At 37.0% G+C, this 18,996-nt stretch overlaps 1 protein-coding gene and 1 long non-coding RNA gene across 2 annotated transcripts in view; both read right to left on the bottom strand.

The window, feature by feature from the left end:
* The window catches only part of NALCN (sodium leak channel, non-selective), a 226,998-nt gene that overhangs the window by 20,273 nt on the left and 187,729 nt on the right, over nucleotides 1-18,996 (bottom strand). The window contains exons 19-30 of the mRNA XM_036406770.2: nucleotides 13,738-13,839; nucleotides 13,233-13,302; nucleotides 12,006-12,097; nucleotides 11,723-11,845; nucleotides 9,195-9,251; nucleotides 8,693-8,813; nucleotides 8,460-8,591; nucleotides 6,612-6,779; nucleotides 5,361-5,465; nucleotides 4,521-4,627; nucleotides 2,440-2,560; nucleotides 2,249-2,347 (exon numbers count right to left, since the gene is read on the bottom strand). Coding sequence (XP_036262663.1) covers nucleotides 2,249-2,347; nucleotides 2,440-2,560; nucleotides 4,521-4,627; nucleotides 5,361-5,465; nucleotides 6,612-6,779; nucleotides 8,460-8,591; nucleotides 8,693-8,813; nucleotides 9,195-9,251; nucleotides 11,723-11,845; nucleotides 12,006-12,097; nucleotides 13,233-13,302; nucleotides 13,738-13,839 — 1,297 coding nt within the window. The remainder of the gene's footprint in view (nucleotides 1-2,248; nucleotides 2,348-2,439; nucleotides 2,561-4,520; nucleotides 4,628-5,360; nucleotides 5,466-6,611; nucleotides 6,780-8,459; nucleotides 8,592-8,692; nucleotides 8,814-9,194; nucleotides 9,252-11,722; nucleotides 11,846-12,005; nucleotides 12,098-13,232; nucleotides 13,303-13,737; nucleotides 13,840-18,996) is intronic.
* Nucleotides 14,747-18,904, bottom strand: LOC118701848 (uncharacterized). The gene is made up of 3 exons (XR_004982596.1): nucleotides 17,279-18,904; nucleotides 17,087-17,170; nucleotides 14,747-15,011 (listed from the first exon to the last, which is right to left on the bottom strand). It is a non-coding gene; the product is annotated as an uncharacterized LOC118701848 (long non-coding RNA).

Here is an 18,996-nt window from a genome sequence, read left to right as displayed (position 1 = left end):
CATTTGGGCTTCAGCTCAAAGCGCCAGTTCTTGAGTCGTTCACACCTTCACTGCTGCCTGAACTCCTGGGGCTTGGGAGCTGAGACAAGTGGGGACTGAAATGGGGTTGGGGGTTGGAATAATTTGGGCTTTTGCCCTGTCATTGGGACAACCAACGACAGAGCCCAGAGCTTACTGTGGTACTTCCCAGTCCAATGTTTCCACACTTGCAGTTCCAACAACTCATATGAAAAACTAGAGCATATCTGAAATGATTATAAATTTTTCTTTCTAGAAAATTGTTTGTTCTCATTTAAAACAGTTTGTTCAGTAATTGCCTAACTCTCACCCTCATCAACTACTCCTGTAATTGTTCTAACTGTATATCAGCCATGAATTTTCTAAAGAAAATATCTACTTTAAACACTAATACATTGGTTAAGTAACTAGATTTAAGAAAATGCGACTGAACTTCACACTGTGGATTGTTTTGCTCTCTACTTTCTGGGCTAGTAGCAAGCCATCTCTCTACATTATTTTTTTTTTTAGTTTCTGGACATTTATTCACTCCACTTGAATATTAATTGGGCTGAAACTCTTGCCCATTTAATTAACATTAATATTTTCAACTCAAATCTGAAAACATTTTCTTTTCTCTATAGTATGTACATAAAAACTAATGAGTAGCCAAGGAAAAGGAAAGAAAAACAAACATTACATGCCACTACTGGTTACTAAGAAACAACTGAAGAAGCTGAACCAGAAGATATAAATGATTTATATCATGTGAATTCTATAGAATTAAATAGAATAGAATTAAAAAGAATAGAATTTAGAATTAAATAGAATTTAAATATCATGTGAATTCTATAGAAATATATTGTTCAGTGTAATTTACAGTGAACTGTTACTAGTGAGCAAGGACAAAAAACATAAAGCTTCTTGTATTCATGTGTGTATTGAAACATTTGAAGGAAAAGTAATATTGCATAGATGAACAAAAAGTGACAAAAAGCATCTATAAAAATCCAGTGGGGTTCTCATACTGCAGAAATTTCAGCTTTGTTAATCCACAAGATAAATTTAGTGAATAAGAAAAGGAATTATTCATACATTGCTCCTTGTTCTGTAGAGCAGATATATTTTAACAGGAATGACTGCACTTCATCTTACCAAAATTACACTGATGTTATGCAAACATAAAAATACCTTCAAAACAGTAGAAGTTTTAGGCTATTTATTTGGCTCACAACGTGCTTGACCCCACTTCAAGATGCCTTGCTTGCGCACATTAATGCACAGTAACGTGCTGCTCGTTTCCCTTCTGGAAGGAGTCAAGTGGTTTCCCTGATGGCCAAACTAAATGGTTGTGTTTGCTACTGGGCTCGGGTCAGGGGCAGAGCCAGCACCCAGCTCCAGAACAAGCACACCGAGCTGTCACACATCTCCATGCCCCATAGCATGTAGTCATCCTTTCCCTCAGAGCCATGAGTGGTGAAATTATCTCATTATTTTTGTGACTTTGAACAGAAAGAGGAAAAAGTTAATAAAAATTTTGTCTCTATGCCTCAGAGGCACCACAAGAGGCTCAGGAAAACCCCTCAAATTAAAGGTTGCGAAGCGTGCGTGCAGCAATCCCATCCAGAGGATTCTACCTTTTAACAAGTATAGACATAAACTGCTCTGAAACAATTCCCTTGAGGGCAGGTTTTTCTACTTTTCAGGGTAATCCAAAAAGCCCAAGTGAACTTGCCTAGAACACTAGCTGCCTTTTTATCTGAGTGATGGACAATTATTTTTACAATGTACACTGCGGTTTGTAAAGAAAAAGCCACACACTTTGGATCTGAAATACTGCAATGGCAGGGTTCTTAAGAGACCCCTTCATTGCAACACAGGCAAGCATAACACATCTTTTTATCTGCCGCCACATGTATACTTACATCAAACTAAGCAGCATCTGTAAATACATAGTGCTTTATGTTCAGTCTCCATCTAGCAGCACAGCTGCACTAGAAATAAAGTCTAACAGCTTTGATAGAGTGTGTGATGGATCGCTGTCATCACAGGCTTTGATCTTCTAGCAAGTATGGATAAGGTGTATCTGAAGCCATATTTGCAGTCTTGCAAAATGTAAGCTTGGTAAGCCAGTATTATAAGCAGCCTTACCAGGTAACGTAGACATTGTAAATAAGTTTCATGTTTCTCACCGAGCCAGTTCTACACTCAATAAACCCTCTCACTCAGAATAAACCACCTTACTTAGTACCTTGTTTTCATTAAAATTAGCGATGACAACTCCAACAAAAAGGGTCAGTCCAATCATGCAGCCAAGGAATACAAAAACATGGATGTAGATTCCATGGATCTGAATAGACAGAAATAAGATTAATAGTTAAAAAAAAGAAGACCTCATAGTTATTTGTTGCAGAATTCAAAGAGTCTGATGTATTTTCTTACCGGCCCAACACGATGAATTATAACATCTCTGACTTCCACCCAGCCTTTTAATGACAGAACTTCAAATAGTGCCAGCATTGCATTGCCCACATTATCAAAATTAAAATTCCGAGGATTTGCCCTGAAATGCAGTATACAAATAGGTGTAACCAGCAGTAAAGTTGTTCTATTTGTTACCTTGATTCTTCATAGTCTAACATTTAAATACTTCGCAAAGTTGTGGTGAAAGTCTCTGAAACATATCAAAGATCCATATCAGGAATAAGAAAACAATAGCAACAGTAATAAATATGTAAACATAATTTTTTAGATCCCTATGTATGTTTTACTTTCTTACTCAGAGTTTGACTCACAGCAATAAAGCTTATAACATGTTCAAGGCTGGGCTGGATGGTGCTTTGAGCAACCCGGTATAGTGCAAGTTGTCCCTGCTCATGGCAGGGGGGTTGAAACTAGAGAATCTTTACAATTCCTTCCAACCCAAACCATTCTATGACTCTATGTTGCTGCATTTTAAAGCTTTTGCCAGTAAAATAAGAAAAAAAACATTGTTGATGGAAAAAATTGATCTGATGGCATTGGCCAGATTCTAAAATAGATTTACCTGCAGGAAATTATTTTCTAACCCAATAAAAGATTTGGACTCCATGGTCAGTGAGATTGTTTAAAAAATGTTGTTCCCTATTTTATTATCTGAGGAACTGATAGCATAAAGCAAAACTTAAAAGAGGACATGAGAGGATACCACATCTTCATGGCTTTTCTATCATGTGCTCTGACCTTTTTTATCAGTTGAGATTAAAGAGAATGTTTCCAGCTGAACATTAAAAGTACTCTCTTTGGGCTAGGTTAGCATGTTGCTCTGTCTCTACAACCCAAGCCAGATAATCCAAGCAGCCCAATTAATTTTCAACAGTTTATAAGGTAAATAGTTGTATTCCAGAAGAGTTATTAAGTCTTTGGTGCTTTTGAATCCAACCATTCAGTGAAAAGAGAGCTCTCAGATGTAGATACTTCTTTTTAATGCAGTCTTTATACAGACATCTGTCTTGAAAATCTGGCCTGACAGCCAACAGGTGGCATAAATGTCTTTGCGGTAAAACATTTTTCTGCAATAACAAAACATTCCCCGAAGTTTACAGTTATGCTGATTAAGACAGTTTTTGCTTATTTCTGGACCAAGCTGAACAGGATTGAATTTGCTTACTCGAGGAAGAATTTCTCTGAAGCTTACAGAAACAAAGACTTCTGCAGATGTCAGAGTTTTACTGACTGTTCAAATCACAGAACACTATTTCTTTAGTGTAGGGTGGCTCTGAATCTACCACTGCTGGTACATTCTTTATCCACACACATGGCCAATTAAAATAATTGTGGCTGTTAAGCTGATTTTGCAAAATGCCAACCAAATGAAAACTGTAAACAATTAAAAGAGTAAGCTTTGCCTGTTCAGGTGTTGGGAAATATTAAATGTATTAGAATACAAATTAAAAAGCATACATTAGCTTTTAAATGAGTTTTACTGCACTTCTGTACCAGATAGACCACAAGGACTCCCCGCACTGGAAAAAGAAAGAAACTGCTGGCTGGCATGGTTGATGGCCATAGAAGAGAAAGGCTGTTTTTAGACATGATATAATCATTTGTTTTTATGGATAGCTGTAGGCAGGTTGATTTCCATTTCTTTTCCTTCCTATCTTTTCATATTTATTCTTAGGTTCTATTGTTGCTTTATGGCTCTCAGGTTGCCTTCATAATAGTACTAAAGAATAACTAAGTGATGATACTTTTCAAGAAAATAACTCCCAATGTAATAATAACCAAATCAAATCTAATTCCTATATAGTTTCAGTACCTAGAGGTTTTTTTCCTTCCTTTCTGGTTTATGAAATGGAGGTCAAGTCTGGAAAATGTCATATATTTGGCTTTTTACTAAATATGCCAGAATTTTTACTCTTAGTATCATTTGAATTACAACAAAACCCCTCCATCAGTGATTTAATGTCATCACATTTGAGCCATTTTTTCTACACCAACAGTTGCATTTTTGAAGAAATAAAGGCCAAAGTGTAGCAACTCACCAGACTCGTGGCACCCAAAATCCAGGCTTTTTCTCTCCAGGTCTTAACTTTAAATTGAGATTTTTGGAAACACTTACATTTATTCTGAAGATGCCATGACAATCCTCCTATAGTGAAATAAACCACAGCCTGAGATTAAACAGAAGCCTGTGAGAGATGCTAACATGCCAGCATAAACAGCACATTTGCCATGATGGGAAAGCAATATACACAGAAATGAAGGGTTATTTATAAATCTGTGATTAATAGTCATGGACCTTTACCCAAATGAAAAATCCATCTTAGTAAGTGTTCCATATACCCTTTTCCTTCAGGACTGACAGTGCTTTTCAATTTGCAAGACTACGTGGCCTTTCACCTCTTTCCTAAAGAATACTGCTCTCTTTAGGTCATGATGATATTTCTCCAAATACTAAATATGCCAGGAGTAAGAAACACAGATAACTTTCTCCATGCAACCTACTTGGCATCCCCATTGATTTGGACATCAAGCAGTCTAACCTGTTTTTCAGCTGTGGACCTAGGAATGCAAAGGTGTTATCTTCCACTATTAATTCCATGTGCCAGCCAGTCCTTTGCAGGAAACATGACATTCATTTGACAACTTTTTTAAGACAGTCCCAAATATTTGGACCTGCTTTAGTTATTATATGGAAACCCATCCTTACCCTCATTTGCTGACCTCTTAATCACCTTTCCCTCCATCATCCTGCTTCTGAACAAGAAAGAGCCCAAGACCTCTGTTTCTCATATGACAGCTCTGATTGCCCCTCTTGCTTTCCCCAGCAGGCAAAAATGGCACAGCATACCATTATTTTGAAGCAGAAAAGCAGTTCTTACCCTAGAGATGATGTGAGGGTCATTGCATTTAGCCAGTTTTCCAGCAAACAGCTGCACTCCAAAGCTTGCAAAAACAAGCATTAAAGTCAGCAAAAGAATAGAAACCTGTAAAGATGAAGTTGGATTTGTTAAACTCTTCTTCTGCAGACTTGAAAAAGGGGGTCAGCTCCCTTGGTGAACTGCAGGGAGGATCTTTTTGTGGTATAAACCTGGAGATATGGCTTTGGTGACAGACACGTTTCTTTAGGTTCTGGTCCAGTAACCAGGTGCAGTGTTATATTAGTCTTATTTTTAACATGCAGATAAGGATAAAATCTTTCTTGTGCTCAGTGTACCACCTTACTAAATTCTGTATGCATAAGAATTGACACTTAATTTAAAGGAACTGTTTGAGTACTTGCATATGTGCTGTTCCTGTTTTGCTGATTCAGGCTAATTAATCTGATTAAGCCCCTGGAAGATATTTGATTCCAGGATAGCTCCAGTAAAGATAAGCATGAGCAAATTAAGATGTAAATATCTTCAATAGAATATAGTATTTATGAAATGCCAACTAGCTTGATACTTTTTGTCCTTGCTCTATCACTGTCTGCAAATATTTTGTAGCTTAGTGTTTTATAACAACCTGACCTAATAAAGCCTTCTGTTAAGGAATAAGATGGCTGTTGCTTAGGCTGACCAATACCACATGGGGTCCCAAGACAATAGATTATGTCTGATCAAGCAATCACAGACTCCATTGTTGTTCTTATTACTGTAAGTCTGGCCATGATCATAATAATAACAACAATGACATAAGAATGAGATTCAGATCTGTGGTGAACAGCTGTATTGGTTTTGGCTGCCTCTCAAGAAGCTTGAAGGTAGAGACCTGTAGTCAGAAACCAGGTTTACTTTTGTTCTTGCAGAGCTTCCATACACTACTTCTCATATTCCTTGACCAAGCAGAACTGTGAAAAAGGGGCAGATTTTTTACAGTAGTCTTCCTATGTAATTATGACTAAAAGTATGCTAAACAAAAGTACAGTTTCTAAAAGAATTATTACAATAGCTTTACTCAGTATGAGTTACTTATATTCTAATTTTTAGCCTGTTGTGTGGTCATCTGCAGTGATACCACAATGAAAAGTAACAGACAACAATGGTGAAAAGGATAGAAAACATGAATTTTATATCAAAATGTTATCTTACTCCCTCATTGTTATCTTACTCCTTTATATATTTTTGCAAGAAAAAAAAATTGGCACATACCAAAAAAATTTCCTTGAAGCCACTAAACAGCTCTCGGACCACTTTCCTCATCTGAGGGACCAGTTTGAAAATTCGAAGAGGTCGGAGGCAGCGGAGCACCATTAAGAGCTGAGCTCCAGATTTGGCAGGGACATTCTGAGGCATCCAGCACAAGAATATCAAACTCACCTGGAAGTGACAGGACATGCAAAGGCAAAGAAGGATCAGGCTTACAATGTCTTACTTGGCATAGACACAGCACAGAAGGTCAATGAAGGTCTCTACCTTAAAATTAAAGAATAAGGCAAAAGAGCATCTAATTTAGAAAAAGGGCTTAGATCTCTTATGTCCTCGCTATTGTCCTAACTAATTGGCATCAGCTTGTCTTTGTCTCGCCCTTTGACTCAAAATCCATTTATATGCTTAATTAGATGGAATAGTTCCAAAAGCAGAAATCAATTTGGCTGACTCAAAACAGGGACACAAACTATATTCTTTGAGGAGGCAGGATTATTTCTCTTCCTCTTTCTAATTTCAGAGATTCTACCCTGGAACTGAGAAATCTTCACCTGCAAAGTCTGTTAACAGTTTCCCTGACAGTTTTTCCTATCACTTTGTAACAGGCATAAGTTGTTTTGTCACTATGTGGTTTCATTACATGAATGTTATGTTTTTGGAAGTGTTTTCAAACAGCATAGCTGTGTCGTGTAACCTGAACAAAATCGGACAAATGGTTATCAATTTAACATCTCTTAAGTGCTTCCTATTTTTTAAAAGCCAGTGTTATAATAGGGGGACAGAGGTGAGAGTATTACAAGAAGTAAGTGCACAAAAACTGGAGGATCAAGATGATATCAGCAATTATTTAAGACCTGATATAATTTGTTAAAAAGAAAGTGATAAAAGGCAGCTGCCCCACCAAAACAAACAAATTTAACCATCCAGACTTTCTTCCACAGTCTTTCAAGATCACTGCAGTCATATTTGGAATATCCAAACTACACCACTGAAATTTTTCCTTCAGACAAGCAGAAGGATTCAGAGACATTTCAAGAAACTAAAGCACACAGAAATTATGCATACTACAGTAGGAGTTTTGTGCAAGTATGCATATTTTTATTTCTGCTAACAATAAAATCTTTGATACAAATTGATCGTGACAAATTTTATGCAGCACATCTGCCTGGTGGATTAATCTCTGAAAGATTTAATCTAAATCCATCAAAGCCATTTTTCTCAGTAATTTCTTAAGTTAGAAAATATTTCATACTGTATTATACTGAGCACTGGCTTTGACACATTGTATGGTATTTACTGTCGTACGTGAAGAGGAAATGGACACCCTCTTGTATTTTAATGGAATGCAAGAGATTTCCCAGAAACTGTTGAGAACTGTTGAGAAACTTTTTTCCTGAGAACCACCACTGATAGATATGGGATATAGGTTTCTTTGCTTTCTTCTATAGCAACACCAGCAACAAAGATGTGCCCTCTGTCAAATGGTAAATGGTTTTGAAACACCTTCAATAAAGCAGGAATTCTGTACAGAGGGGAAGAAGCAATTAATATCTATGAAACAGGTAAAATTAAAATTCTCCTGCATAAAAATGCTGAAATGAGCTCAGAGTTCTCAAGTTTCCTCTGAAGGAAAATCAGATCTGATACTTAAAACATATTAACAAATAAAGAATTAAAAGGAGTTATACAAGGACCCCACACTGAATTGCCAGGTGTTTATCACATCCATGTATCACTACTATTTGTATCAGGGTACAGAGACAAACTTCTTCACATTACTAAACATTTATATAACCAAATATATCAGAGTTAAGAATGCCACAAAACCCTTCCATAAATATAAAAACTTACAAGATATATAAATATGTCCATAACTCCTCCAAAGTCCCTAATGACAGCTGTTGGTGTAAAGAACAAGCCATCTGCCATAATCTTCAGATTAAGCTCAATGCTCATGAATATTACAAAAACATATTCAGCAATCTGAAAACAAAAGCAGAGAACAACCATAATTTAAGAACAGGCAGTGGAGAAAAGCAAGGTGACTGTAGTTAAGTAATTGTAAAATGATTCAGTGGCAGTACCTGGAGTGTTGGAGCATGCATAACTCTTCTAAAAGGGGATTCGAACATCATGGAAATGCAGGAGCATATTGTAACAATGATCATGACCCAGTCCAGGTAAGTAACCAAACCCAGCAAGTCACTGCAAATGATACACAAGGAAATGCCATTACAGAAATGCCCAGATCTCTGTGTACTTGATTTGTGCCTACACTACAGTTAAGTGCTTTCCTAAGAAAATAAATTGAGCTGAGAAGTGTCAAAGATTTTGGTATTTCAGAAATGCATAATAAAACTAGAGAAGTTGCATGCAAGTGAAGAAGAAAAGTCTGATTAAAAATCATCTTCCTGTTCATCCTTCTCCCCAAAAAACTCCATGGTGAGAAAAACCTTTTGGAAAAAAAAAAAAAAGAAAATAAGTACACATGTGCATGCACATTTACACACATCCATGCACGTGTGCACACACACACTTATACTGCAGGCTTATGAGACCAAGCAAAGTTACTTTTGCAGTGCTTACTAAAGCTGATGGTATTTGGTATTTTTCACAGCTCCAGTAACAGGATCTGTTTTAGAACTATAAAAAGAAGAAAAGATACAGTCATTTACATTTTATTTTAGTCAGCATTATAATTACACCATGCATCCATCAACTCTAAGTAATTTCTGTCCAAAATCAAGGCTCAATTTTATCCTGTCAGTATTTTAAATGTCTGTATAAGTTTCATTTAATTCTATGCAATTTCAGTCATATTATCAACACAACTAGGAGCCCTTTAACTCATTGCATACCTGTAATTCCTCTAAGATTCTTTGAACTGACAGGTGTTTTTGGGTCTTGATTTTGTAAACAAGGACTTAATCTTGTAATTTTTTTGGGGAATAAGCGGGATAACTTGCTACTGAATTTTAGGCACCAAAATGCTCTTTACAATTACTTCAAAACTTCTTGGACCGTGGCTGTATGAGGCTCTGAGCAACCTGGCTTAGTGAAAGATGTCCCTGTCCAAGGCAGAGGGGCTGGAACTAGATGATCCTTAAGGCCCCTTGCATCTCAAACCACTCTATGATTCTGTGGTCATATGATACCCCTCAGTTAATACACACACAGACACACACACACACACAGAGACACACACACATACAGACAGACACACACATCCTTCCACAAGCTCTATGTGTTTTATTACTTTAATCTTTTTCTGATTAATATTTTTAGAATTCTCTATATCTGAAATTTCCCATGTAATTGCCGTGCTCCACCTGCCATATCCAAACAGCCATTAGGCAGTCAAAGAGTGAGAACCACTCTATAAGTAATATGCACATATATAGGTGACATGAGTTAAGTTCCTGCTGCAGCAATTATTTATCAATTTCATACAAAGCAGAATGACTGCTGCAGGAGATGCTACAAGAATACTTTCCAAGAAGCCTCCCCTGACTCACTGGTTATAGGCACTTTTACTTATCTTCCAACTCCCGCAGGAAATCATGCCAAGACAGGATCTGCACTGACATATCCTATATTTCATTGGAGGGCTCTAGCCATTGGGATGTGAAATTACCATTACTTCCTTGCTGAGCTTAAAGTGAAAAATGGACTGAACAGACTTGAGGAATTACCACCAGAGAAATTTCATGGTTATGAATTACAGGAAGGAATGCACAAGACATCCAAGGAGAACGAGGAACATCTTCCACAGACCAGGTTTATCCACTTACACCAGTATGCACACAGAACATACTGGATTAAGTGTCTTCCCACTGAAGCCACTGACTTTTGCTTCTTAAACTCTTTCCTCTCCCTACATTCTACACAGCAGCATTCCTCAGCCTTTTTTCATTAGATGAAAATATGCACCCTATCAGTTCAAAAGGATATCTAGAATAATTTACTTGATAAGCTAGATGGGACAACAAATAAAGCAGGGAGGATTTAAGAAAATTAAATAAAGAAGACTGTTTAAGAAAATCAGTTTATTCTTGTAAATGGAAACATTTTATTTAAGCTGCTTTAATATAAATATCCTGTTACCATTGGCCATTTAGCAATGCTAAGAGGCACTGACAAGTACTTGCTAAGTGGATTTGATTGACTGTTTGTGTGTTTTGTTTTTCTGTTTTAATTTGCAACTGCTTCATGGACCAGTGCACCACAATCAAGTTAGCAGTTGCACAGAAAAGTAGGGATGTAGCTCAAGGACATGTGTCTACAAAGGTGGCAGAAACTTAAATATAGGTATGGTTGAAACTGAGTATCTAACCATCCTGTCATGCTAACTAGAAGTAGTTTGCTGAAGGGCACAGAGAAAATCAATGGTAAAACAGCTGCTGAAACCAGTCCTTCTAAGGGCCAAGCTCATGGCCTTGAGCTATCTTCTGTCTTACACTGCTCTATGCAAGGTGACATGCATTAACCCTTTAAAATCCTGGTGCCAGCAAGAGACAGAGGTTTAAAAAAAGAGTTGTGAGATGATTTTATAGAAAGCTGCTTGTACATGGATTTCTATCTGCCACACTCACATATACCTACAGCTTAGTTGCTGAGCCTTCCCAGTTTTCATTCGGTTTCAGCTTTTCTCCTTTTATCTCCCACAGCTGAACACCTCCCCAGCCCATTCTGAGTCCCTTTTTACGGGCTACAGAGTATTTGTGTGAGCAGAGGTGCAATTCATTTCTCTTCACCTTCTTCTGTTCTATGAATAACTGTTGGTGAATAAAAACTTCTTGCCTTATGATGAGGAATAAGAAGGGAATAGCAAGCTTTTGTTTACAAGTGGGAAACATTAGCCTTTCCTTTCAGCTCATGCTTGCAGTTTTCCCACAGTCTTGTCTATCTCAGCATCACAGACTGCTCAAACACGTCTCCCCTAACAGAGCAGTTTATTGCTTCCTTTCCTCCAGCAGCAAGACTACACCACAGACACTGGCTGCCAGCTTGTGTGGTGACCATATTGTATGCAGTTTTCCTTGGAAAAGGAAAGTTAGAGCTTGGACATGGAGGTAAGCAGCCATGGAACCAAGGTTGCTACAAAATGAACTTACGCATTAAAGCGAGCCCGTACCACCACTCGGCAGAAGTTCCTGAATCTGTGCTCACGGCCAACTATGAACAGGGGTTTATCAAAATATGGGTGATTCTCTCGCAGCTCCTCCTCCTGGACTTTCCTTTTGAAAAAAACATAAATTATTAAGTGTTACACGTTATCCCTGGCAAAAATCCCTTACACTTTGCTCTTTTATTCATGTTGACTCTTAATACTTTTAACTTCATACAGAGAATAGTTAATACAGAAGATGTACACTCAGACTTCTGATTTTTAAATACCTTTTCATTTCAGCTTGTTCCTTTTTTTCTTGGATCATCTTTATCTCACTGTCTTCTCTCTGTGCATTTCTGTATCTCACTGTGTTGGAGTGCTAGAAGCAAAATGATTCCTTTTAATCGAGGTCTAAGGGTTGTTATTTTTTAATGTTTCAGATGAAAGCAAGATATGGTATTTTGCATAGAAATATTCAAATGAAAGATCTTTATTTCCAAATGTACTGCACATCAACTCAGTCAAGCATATTGCACAGCATTTTCTATCTACAGCGTAAAGCTCCTTATTTTCATCAAGGTTAATTTCAGTTCTAATTTCATGCTTGAAGCTCCATCCAATCTAACTTTTAACTTTAAAAACAGAGGTCCTCTAAGACCAGCCAACCTCTCTTAACTGGAATGAATGCAATCAAAGTTACTAAGGGCTAAGACTGGGAAAGAATAGGCATGCAGATCATACAGGTAGTGACTGCTGAGTGCAGGGATGAGTGAGAGGGAGGAAGGAAGCAAGGCAGGATGCTGTCTGAGCTCATGCAGTGGAGGGAACAATCAGCATTACTATTCTGAGTTATGCAAGGCTTTGAAGCACTCCTGGTGGGGTAATGCTGCTGGCTATCCTACAAGCAAAGCCACACTGCTTTAGTTACCTTTAAAGACTGAGATTGTTTGGAAATGGGGTGACTAATAGAGTATCTTGAAATTTCATTGCCACAGAGATCCACAAAATATCATACGAATTTTCAGAAATGAAAACGCACTGAACTGCATGAAATTACACCACAGTGAAATCCATGATTACTATTCCCCCTTTCAGTCTTTGTCCCTTTGTCTGACAGTTCTGCTGCCTGGAAAATATTGCTATACTTCCATCAGAAATTTTGAACTGCTGTTTTCCCAGCCTGAGTGATTTGTATAATTCCAGAGTAACGCTTTTTAAAGTATTCTGGGCAGCAATTGTTGTGTTCCTAATGCAGTGTCTACAGATTCAGTGAATCTATCTCAGCAAGTGTTCCAAAACCATAAGTCTATCAGTGAAATAACCATGTCAATTATTTTGAGGATAATTCTAATGCAGTTACAGCATTTGTCTTATGACTTCCTTTCAAGATTTGAAAAGACAAACTGCAAGTGAGTTCATAAATAGAATTAGTCCTACACAAGCATTTATTTGATAGCATATATTCTAATTTCTTTTGTTCTCAAACTGAAACCAGAATTTCTATGAGGACTTACATCTTGAGTCAATGTTTCAAGAGATTTTCCTCTGCTGATTCGCTGGCTGTTCGAACCATGTCTCAGTGACCTGAAACAATCATAATCAATTTAAAAATACATCTCAAGATGAAATTTTGACCTTTATAAGATGACCATTATAAAGCACTTCTCTTCAGCCACCCAGTATCTTGAATTCTTATCATTTTTCTCTTGCTAACATCAGAAGCTTATATGCTTTTCAATTGTCTACAATCTGGTCTAACATAAGCCAATTTCTGTCCTTCTGATCTTTAAATTGATAGCTTTGTAGTTGGTAAAGGAAATGACATTTGAAATAAAAAGGCATTTTTTCCATTTATACAGTACAATGAATTTCATTATGGTTACAATAAAGAATGTAGAATTCAGTTCTTTTTACAAGTAGGTTTTGGCTCTTCACATGTTAGGGATTGTTCAAATTTAATTCCCTTTGCCACCTTTATTTTAAGAATATTTTAAACCCATCCTTTTTGTCCATTATTACCTGCGTTCTTGTCGTATATGATGCTGGACACTAAGTATTGACCTTTCCTTTGCTGGCTGCCCCTCAAATGATCCGCTCAGCATGCGTTGTCTGGTGCAGGCCCTATGAAGAAATGTAAAGATGATGACGCAGAGTTTTCAGTATAAATTATGATTTCAGAGGTAGCACATTCAGAGAAATCAGCTTGGCTTTGTGGAAATGCCAAAAAGCTTGGCTTTTTGGAAATCAGTGGGGAGCAAGTACTTCAAGAACAATAGACAATATCCGTACAAGAGCAATGGACTTTCCATGAAAATATTTCCCAAGCAATGGACTCCCACTCTGCAACACAACTGGTTGTGTTGCATACAAAAGTCATAACATCTATGACTTTTTTTCAATTTGCTGCAAAATATTTGGTCTCTCAAGACTTCACTAAGAGTGAAAGGCATCAAGCAATGCACTAACCATCAGTAAAACCAGTTTCTCAGCAATAAAGAAAGGAATAGAAAAGTACAACAGAAATTTTAGTCCCTTTTAGGGCTATACATACACATTTAGGACCTAGAACATAACTTGGAGTGTTCAAAATAACTGGTACCATATCCAGTATGAAATAAAAAGCTGCATATTGCTGATATTCTGTAATATGAAATGTCTGCTCTCTGGGAATGCAGTCAACTTGCAGCATTTTGTTGTGTGGGTTTTCTCACTTGTTTCCTCATAGTTAATTTTGGCAAACACATTTTACACATTTTGGTAGAAATTAGTATTTGTTGGCCAGTAAGTGTGCCACAGCTAAACAGAGCATTTATCTTGATGGCTACAGTGAAATTGATTTGCTTATGAAAAAGAGAGGTTTCCACTAAAAGAGCTCAGACAGATCCCTCTGATGGCTGAGAAATAGAATTTCAACACTTGAAACATGTTTTAACTTTCCAGAATGGTTCAATTTAAAGTTTACAGTATGCACTCCTTATTGCTCATTTTGTGTTATGAGATCATTTAGAGAAACACAAGACCCAGCTGGTAATATTCCATACTTTTTATTGAACTGAATCCTCATTTTTTTTCTGAAAAGATAAAAAACGATACACCCTTTGTGTAACCACTCTATCTGCCAGTCTGTAAGGCTTAGATAAATGCCTTGACAGCATGGGATGATCATTCTTGATGGCAAAAGGTGTCCATGGCATATTCTTTCCCCACCGTGGCTTTGTTTTTCACTCTTCTCCACTTTTTCTCCTTTTGGATTTAAACACATAAATGATACACGTAGGAATCCCAACTGATATCTGGAACAAAAATGAGAAGCTTAGAATGCTTGTCAGTGTCACCACTGCCAATCAGATTAGCATCCTAGAAAAATACATTGTGCGACACTTGCTATAGAAAGCATCAGGTTACACTACACTGAACTAAAGCATTATGACATATAAGAAAATTACTGCATGTCTTATAAAACATAGCTCATCTTAGACAAATCATGAACATTTTAATACCAAAGGATTTAAAGCATTACATTGTGGAGGATGATGCCACATAACACTGTCAGAAAACAACTGAGATACTTGAACACCTTTGCAATTTTTGACTGAATAAAAGGAAAAAAAAAAGAATTATTTCCCAAAAATACATTCGATCTCACTCCATTAAAATGACAATCCAGTTTTTCCCAGCAGAGACAATGAAAATTCTGGGGTTTGAGTTCTCTTCTCTTGGTGTGACGAAGAGGCTAACTTATCTCTTTTTTCCCCTGTAGATATAAATTATTATGCTCTGCTTCTAATTGCTAAAAATTATTTTCTTGACATAAAAACATAACTTGTACATCAACTTTTCATGCTCTTGTAAGTAGCAAATTGAATTCCAAGTTACATAAACACTTAGTATTCATAATAAAAGACAGCTTTTAATGCTCTAGCAATAAATTCTTTACCTGAGTAATGAACAAGATGGCTTATTTAATTGTTAATAATACTGTGAAATAGACGTAGCCATATACTATGGACACACTATGGCAGAATGGGCATGCATAAAAACTAACACCTGCAGAAAGACTTAGTATTGTTTATGATCTCTAAGTTAGATTCCTAAATCTATATTTAGCTTTTACATCCATTGCCTCATTTTCAATACTCCTGGAAGCCCTGCAGCTCTTGTGAAGTCAACAGAGAAATAATGAAATACCTGATAATAATGAATACAGAGCAATAATGCTCTGTTGTTTAGCACAGAGATCAGAAATTTTAATCAAGTAATTTCAAAGAAACATTTATGTATTTCCCAAGAAGAAGACCTGCTGCAAAGTCCTTGTCTACTTTTGATAGCCTCTCTCCTGGAATTTTCCACTTTATGGGAATTACTGCCTTGGGAATTAATCTTCCTTGCATGAACTCTTAGTAAGAGCCATGCTTAGTTATCCTTTTGACTCAGAATCTGGGTATTTTTCAGCTGCTTAGACACCGAGAGTTGCAGATCTTTGGGGACTTTTGAAAAATATGGCAGGTGCCATGAATTTTTAAGAATTGCAGAGTTGCCAGTTTTAAAGTCTGCAGTAGGGGTGGTGTTCTCACTGTAGACACACACACATACGCGCTTCCTCTCAGAGCCTGCCTGTGAGCCATGTGTCCAGGCTTTGAGCCAACTCATAGCCCATGGAGATGTAGGGCCCAATCAAATTGGCTGCACAGAGGTGGCCAGAATCACCTGCCATGCCTTGGAGTATTTTTTTTTTTTTTTCCTTCCAGCTGCTGCTCCAGCAGGGTACAATACCCCTAAAAATTGGTGTATTACCTGCCATCTTCCAGAGGATGTTTTGGACATCCTCTGGCATCTCACACATTACTGTATGTCCATATGTGAACAACTTCATTGAATGCTTGGTGAATTAATTTAATTAATGATGTTGGAAGGTATTAAAGTACCATAAAGTGGGCATCTAAAGACAAAGCACCCAGGTAAAGATCTCACTGGGCTCCATTACCTTTATTGATTAGATCTCCATCACTAGATAGTAGAGTTCATCCCTTAGCTTACAGGCAGACTTGGAGCTGAATCCCACACCAGCCACCATCAGCATGCCACAATGTGAAAAATTCAGTCCTATGTGGTTTGAAAATCAGAGTTTTAAAAAACCACTTTTCTTGCCTTGATACATTTTCATGTAACTGTAGCTGGTCAGAATCTTTTGACCTTCAAACAACAGAGGCACAATTACCCTTTTTAGCTAAAATTGCCCTTTTCATCTTCTTATACCACCTCTCTGTAATATTAGATAGGTTTATTTTCATTTGTGGAGAAATAAAGAAGGTATGAAACAAAGGAGAAGAGACAAGAAATATCTCAAGCTTCTGGACTTTGTACTCACCTTGCAGAATTCTGAACACAGTTCAGCAGCTGCCATCCACATGCTCCAAATTTGCCTTGAAAAGTGCAACTGTAATAAAATATCCTGAAGAGAAAATGCAATTTCTTAGGTAACCAGAAAGCCAGGTGAAGATCACATAGAACAAGACAATACTGGGATACCATGTAATTTCTATCACCTAGTTTGTATTACCTGCAACCAATTAGAAGGTCCACACTTTTGACGTCCTTCAAACTATTTCATGCTTTGGAATTCCTGAAAAATAAGTTGTGAATAGAGTGTTCAAGTAACATTCTTTAACCAAATGTAAAATGTTAGAGGTTTTGATCAAGAATTCAAAATACTATACCTTTCATGAATATTCTGAAGTCTCTTGAAGAGGGTTAAGCCTGTGGCTCACGCTTGGATTTTTTAGTTAGGCATCCATTCCGCAACAAGTATTCACTCATATTGCATTCCAGTATAACACTGCTTTGGGGTTTTTTTTCTGTACTTTAATGTGTGAGTATTTATGTAGTAATTTTAGCAACTGCATATATTACTATGCACTTTTGTCGTTCTCTCTGAAACACGCTCGTACTTAAGCCTTAGTAGTGTGGGGCACTTCAGTGCAGTTATCAGCATCATTCAGCATTGTTTTAACTCTCTAGGACTCTCTATCCTACTAAATCATTCTATGCTCTCATTATAATTCCATAGAACTTGGAATAGATGGTTAAATGTGACAGACGACAATTTATGGGGATCCACCTGAGAGGCATGGTAGTGTTTCTTCCTTTCATTTATAAATTTAATTTAATAAGGCACTTTTTGAATAGCAAGCACAATGTACATTTTTACCACATGTACTCTACTGCTCTTTGTGGGAAAAATATACTATTTTTTAAAGAAATCTGAATCTGGCTGGTGAAATAAAATGGATTATTAATGCAATTTGGATAAGTCAGTTTTTTCTTGTTTTCTTCCTTATGTCTCTAAAGAAAAAAATCAAATAGTCACTTATTTTCTTTGGTGACCGCTCAGGCAGTAGAGCTATAGTAAGAGATTTTCTTTCCTTAGCAATTTTTATTGTGATTATCATTCTTGCCCTGCTGTTTTAGCTTCTCTTGTCACAGATGTTTATATAATAGCAATTTTTTATTGGACTGTAGAAGAATCAATAAAAGCAATGCAAAAGAAGAAATCTCAAGTGGCTATCCAGTCTACCACCTCTCTCAAAATGGGATCAATTCCATACCTGCAGTGTTGGAGATTCCATAGCCCAAAAACTTGGCTCACAACTGTGCTTTGCAGTAATCCATAATACGGTGTTCCTTTGGCATAAACCCCATGAAACAGAGTAACTTCTTTCCAATGGGTATGTGCATTCCAGTATTCCTTTTTGTTTGTCTTTGCATCAGGCAAGTGAAATCCAGTGATGTTGTACTCTTGTAGAGATTTAGGAAGGTGGTGACTAAGTCTGGATGTTGCATGGGGTGCCAAAAATCATCAACAGAACTTACCTGGAACTTACCTCAGAACTTTGTTCTGAGAAATGCATGGGGTTAAGCCCTCAAAGTTATGAAGAAAGAAATCATACTCTTAAGAGAGAAAACATAAAATATATGCCAAGAAATTTGTTGTGAGTCAGAACCAACTAATACAAGTCAGTTGTTTAACAAAGGCAAATTTCTAATAAAGGATACCAAAGGTATATCTTCTAGGATCATAGAATCATTTAGGTTGGAAAAGATCTTTGATCATTATCTGCATTAGTGTTCAGGAAGATTTTATTTACAGATAAAATTTATAGCTTTCCTAGAAATCACTATGTTTTGCAGAAATACTTGTAAGAACAAAGTCTGAATTATCTTCTAGCATATTCACAAACTAGAATAGGATCCTTAATTCAAGTAATTCTTTCTCCCCTT

This window comes from Molothrus ater, chromosome 2 (assembly GCF_012460135.2).
Source record: "Molothrus ater isolate BHLD 08-10-18 breed brown headed cowbird chromosome 2, BPBGC_Mater_1.1, whole genome shotgun sequence".
Lineage (NCBI taxonomy): Eukaryota > Metazoa > Chordata > Aves > Passeriformes > Icteridae > Molothrus > Molothrus ater.
This window is presented reverse-complemented; position numbering and strand designations above follow the sequence as displayed.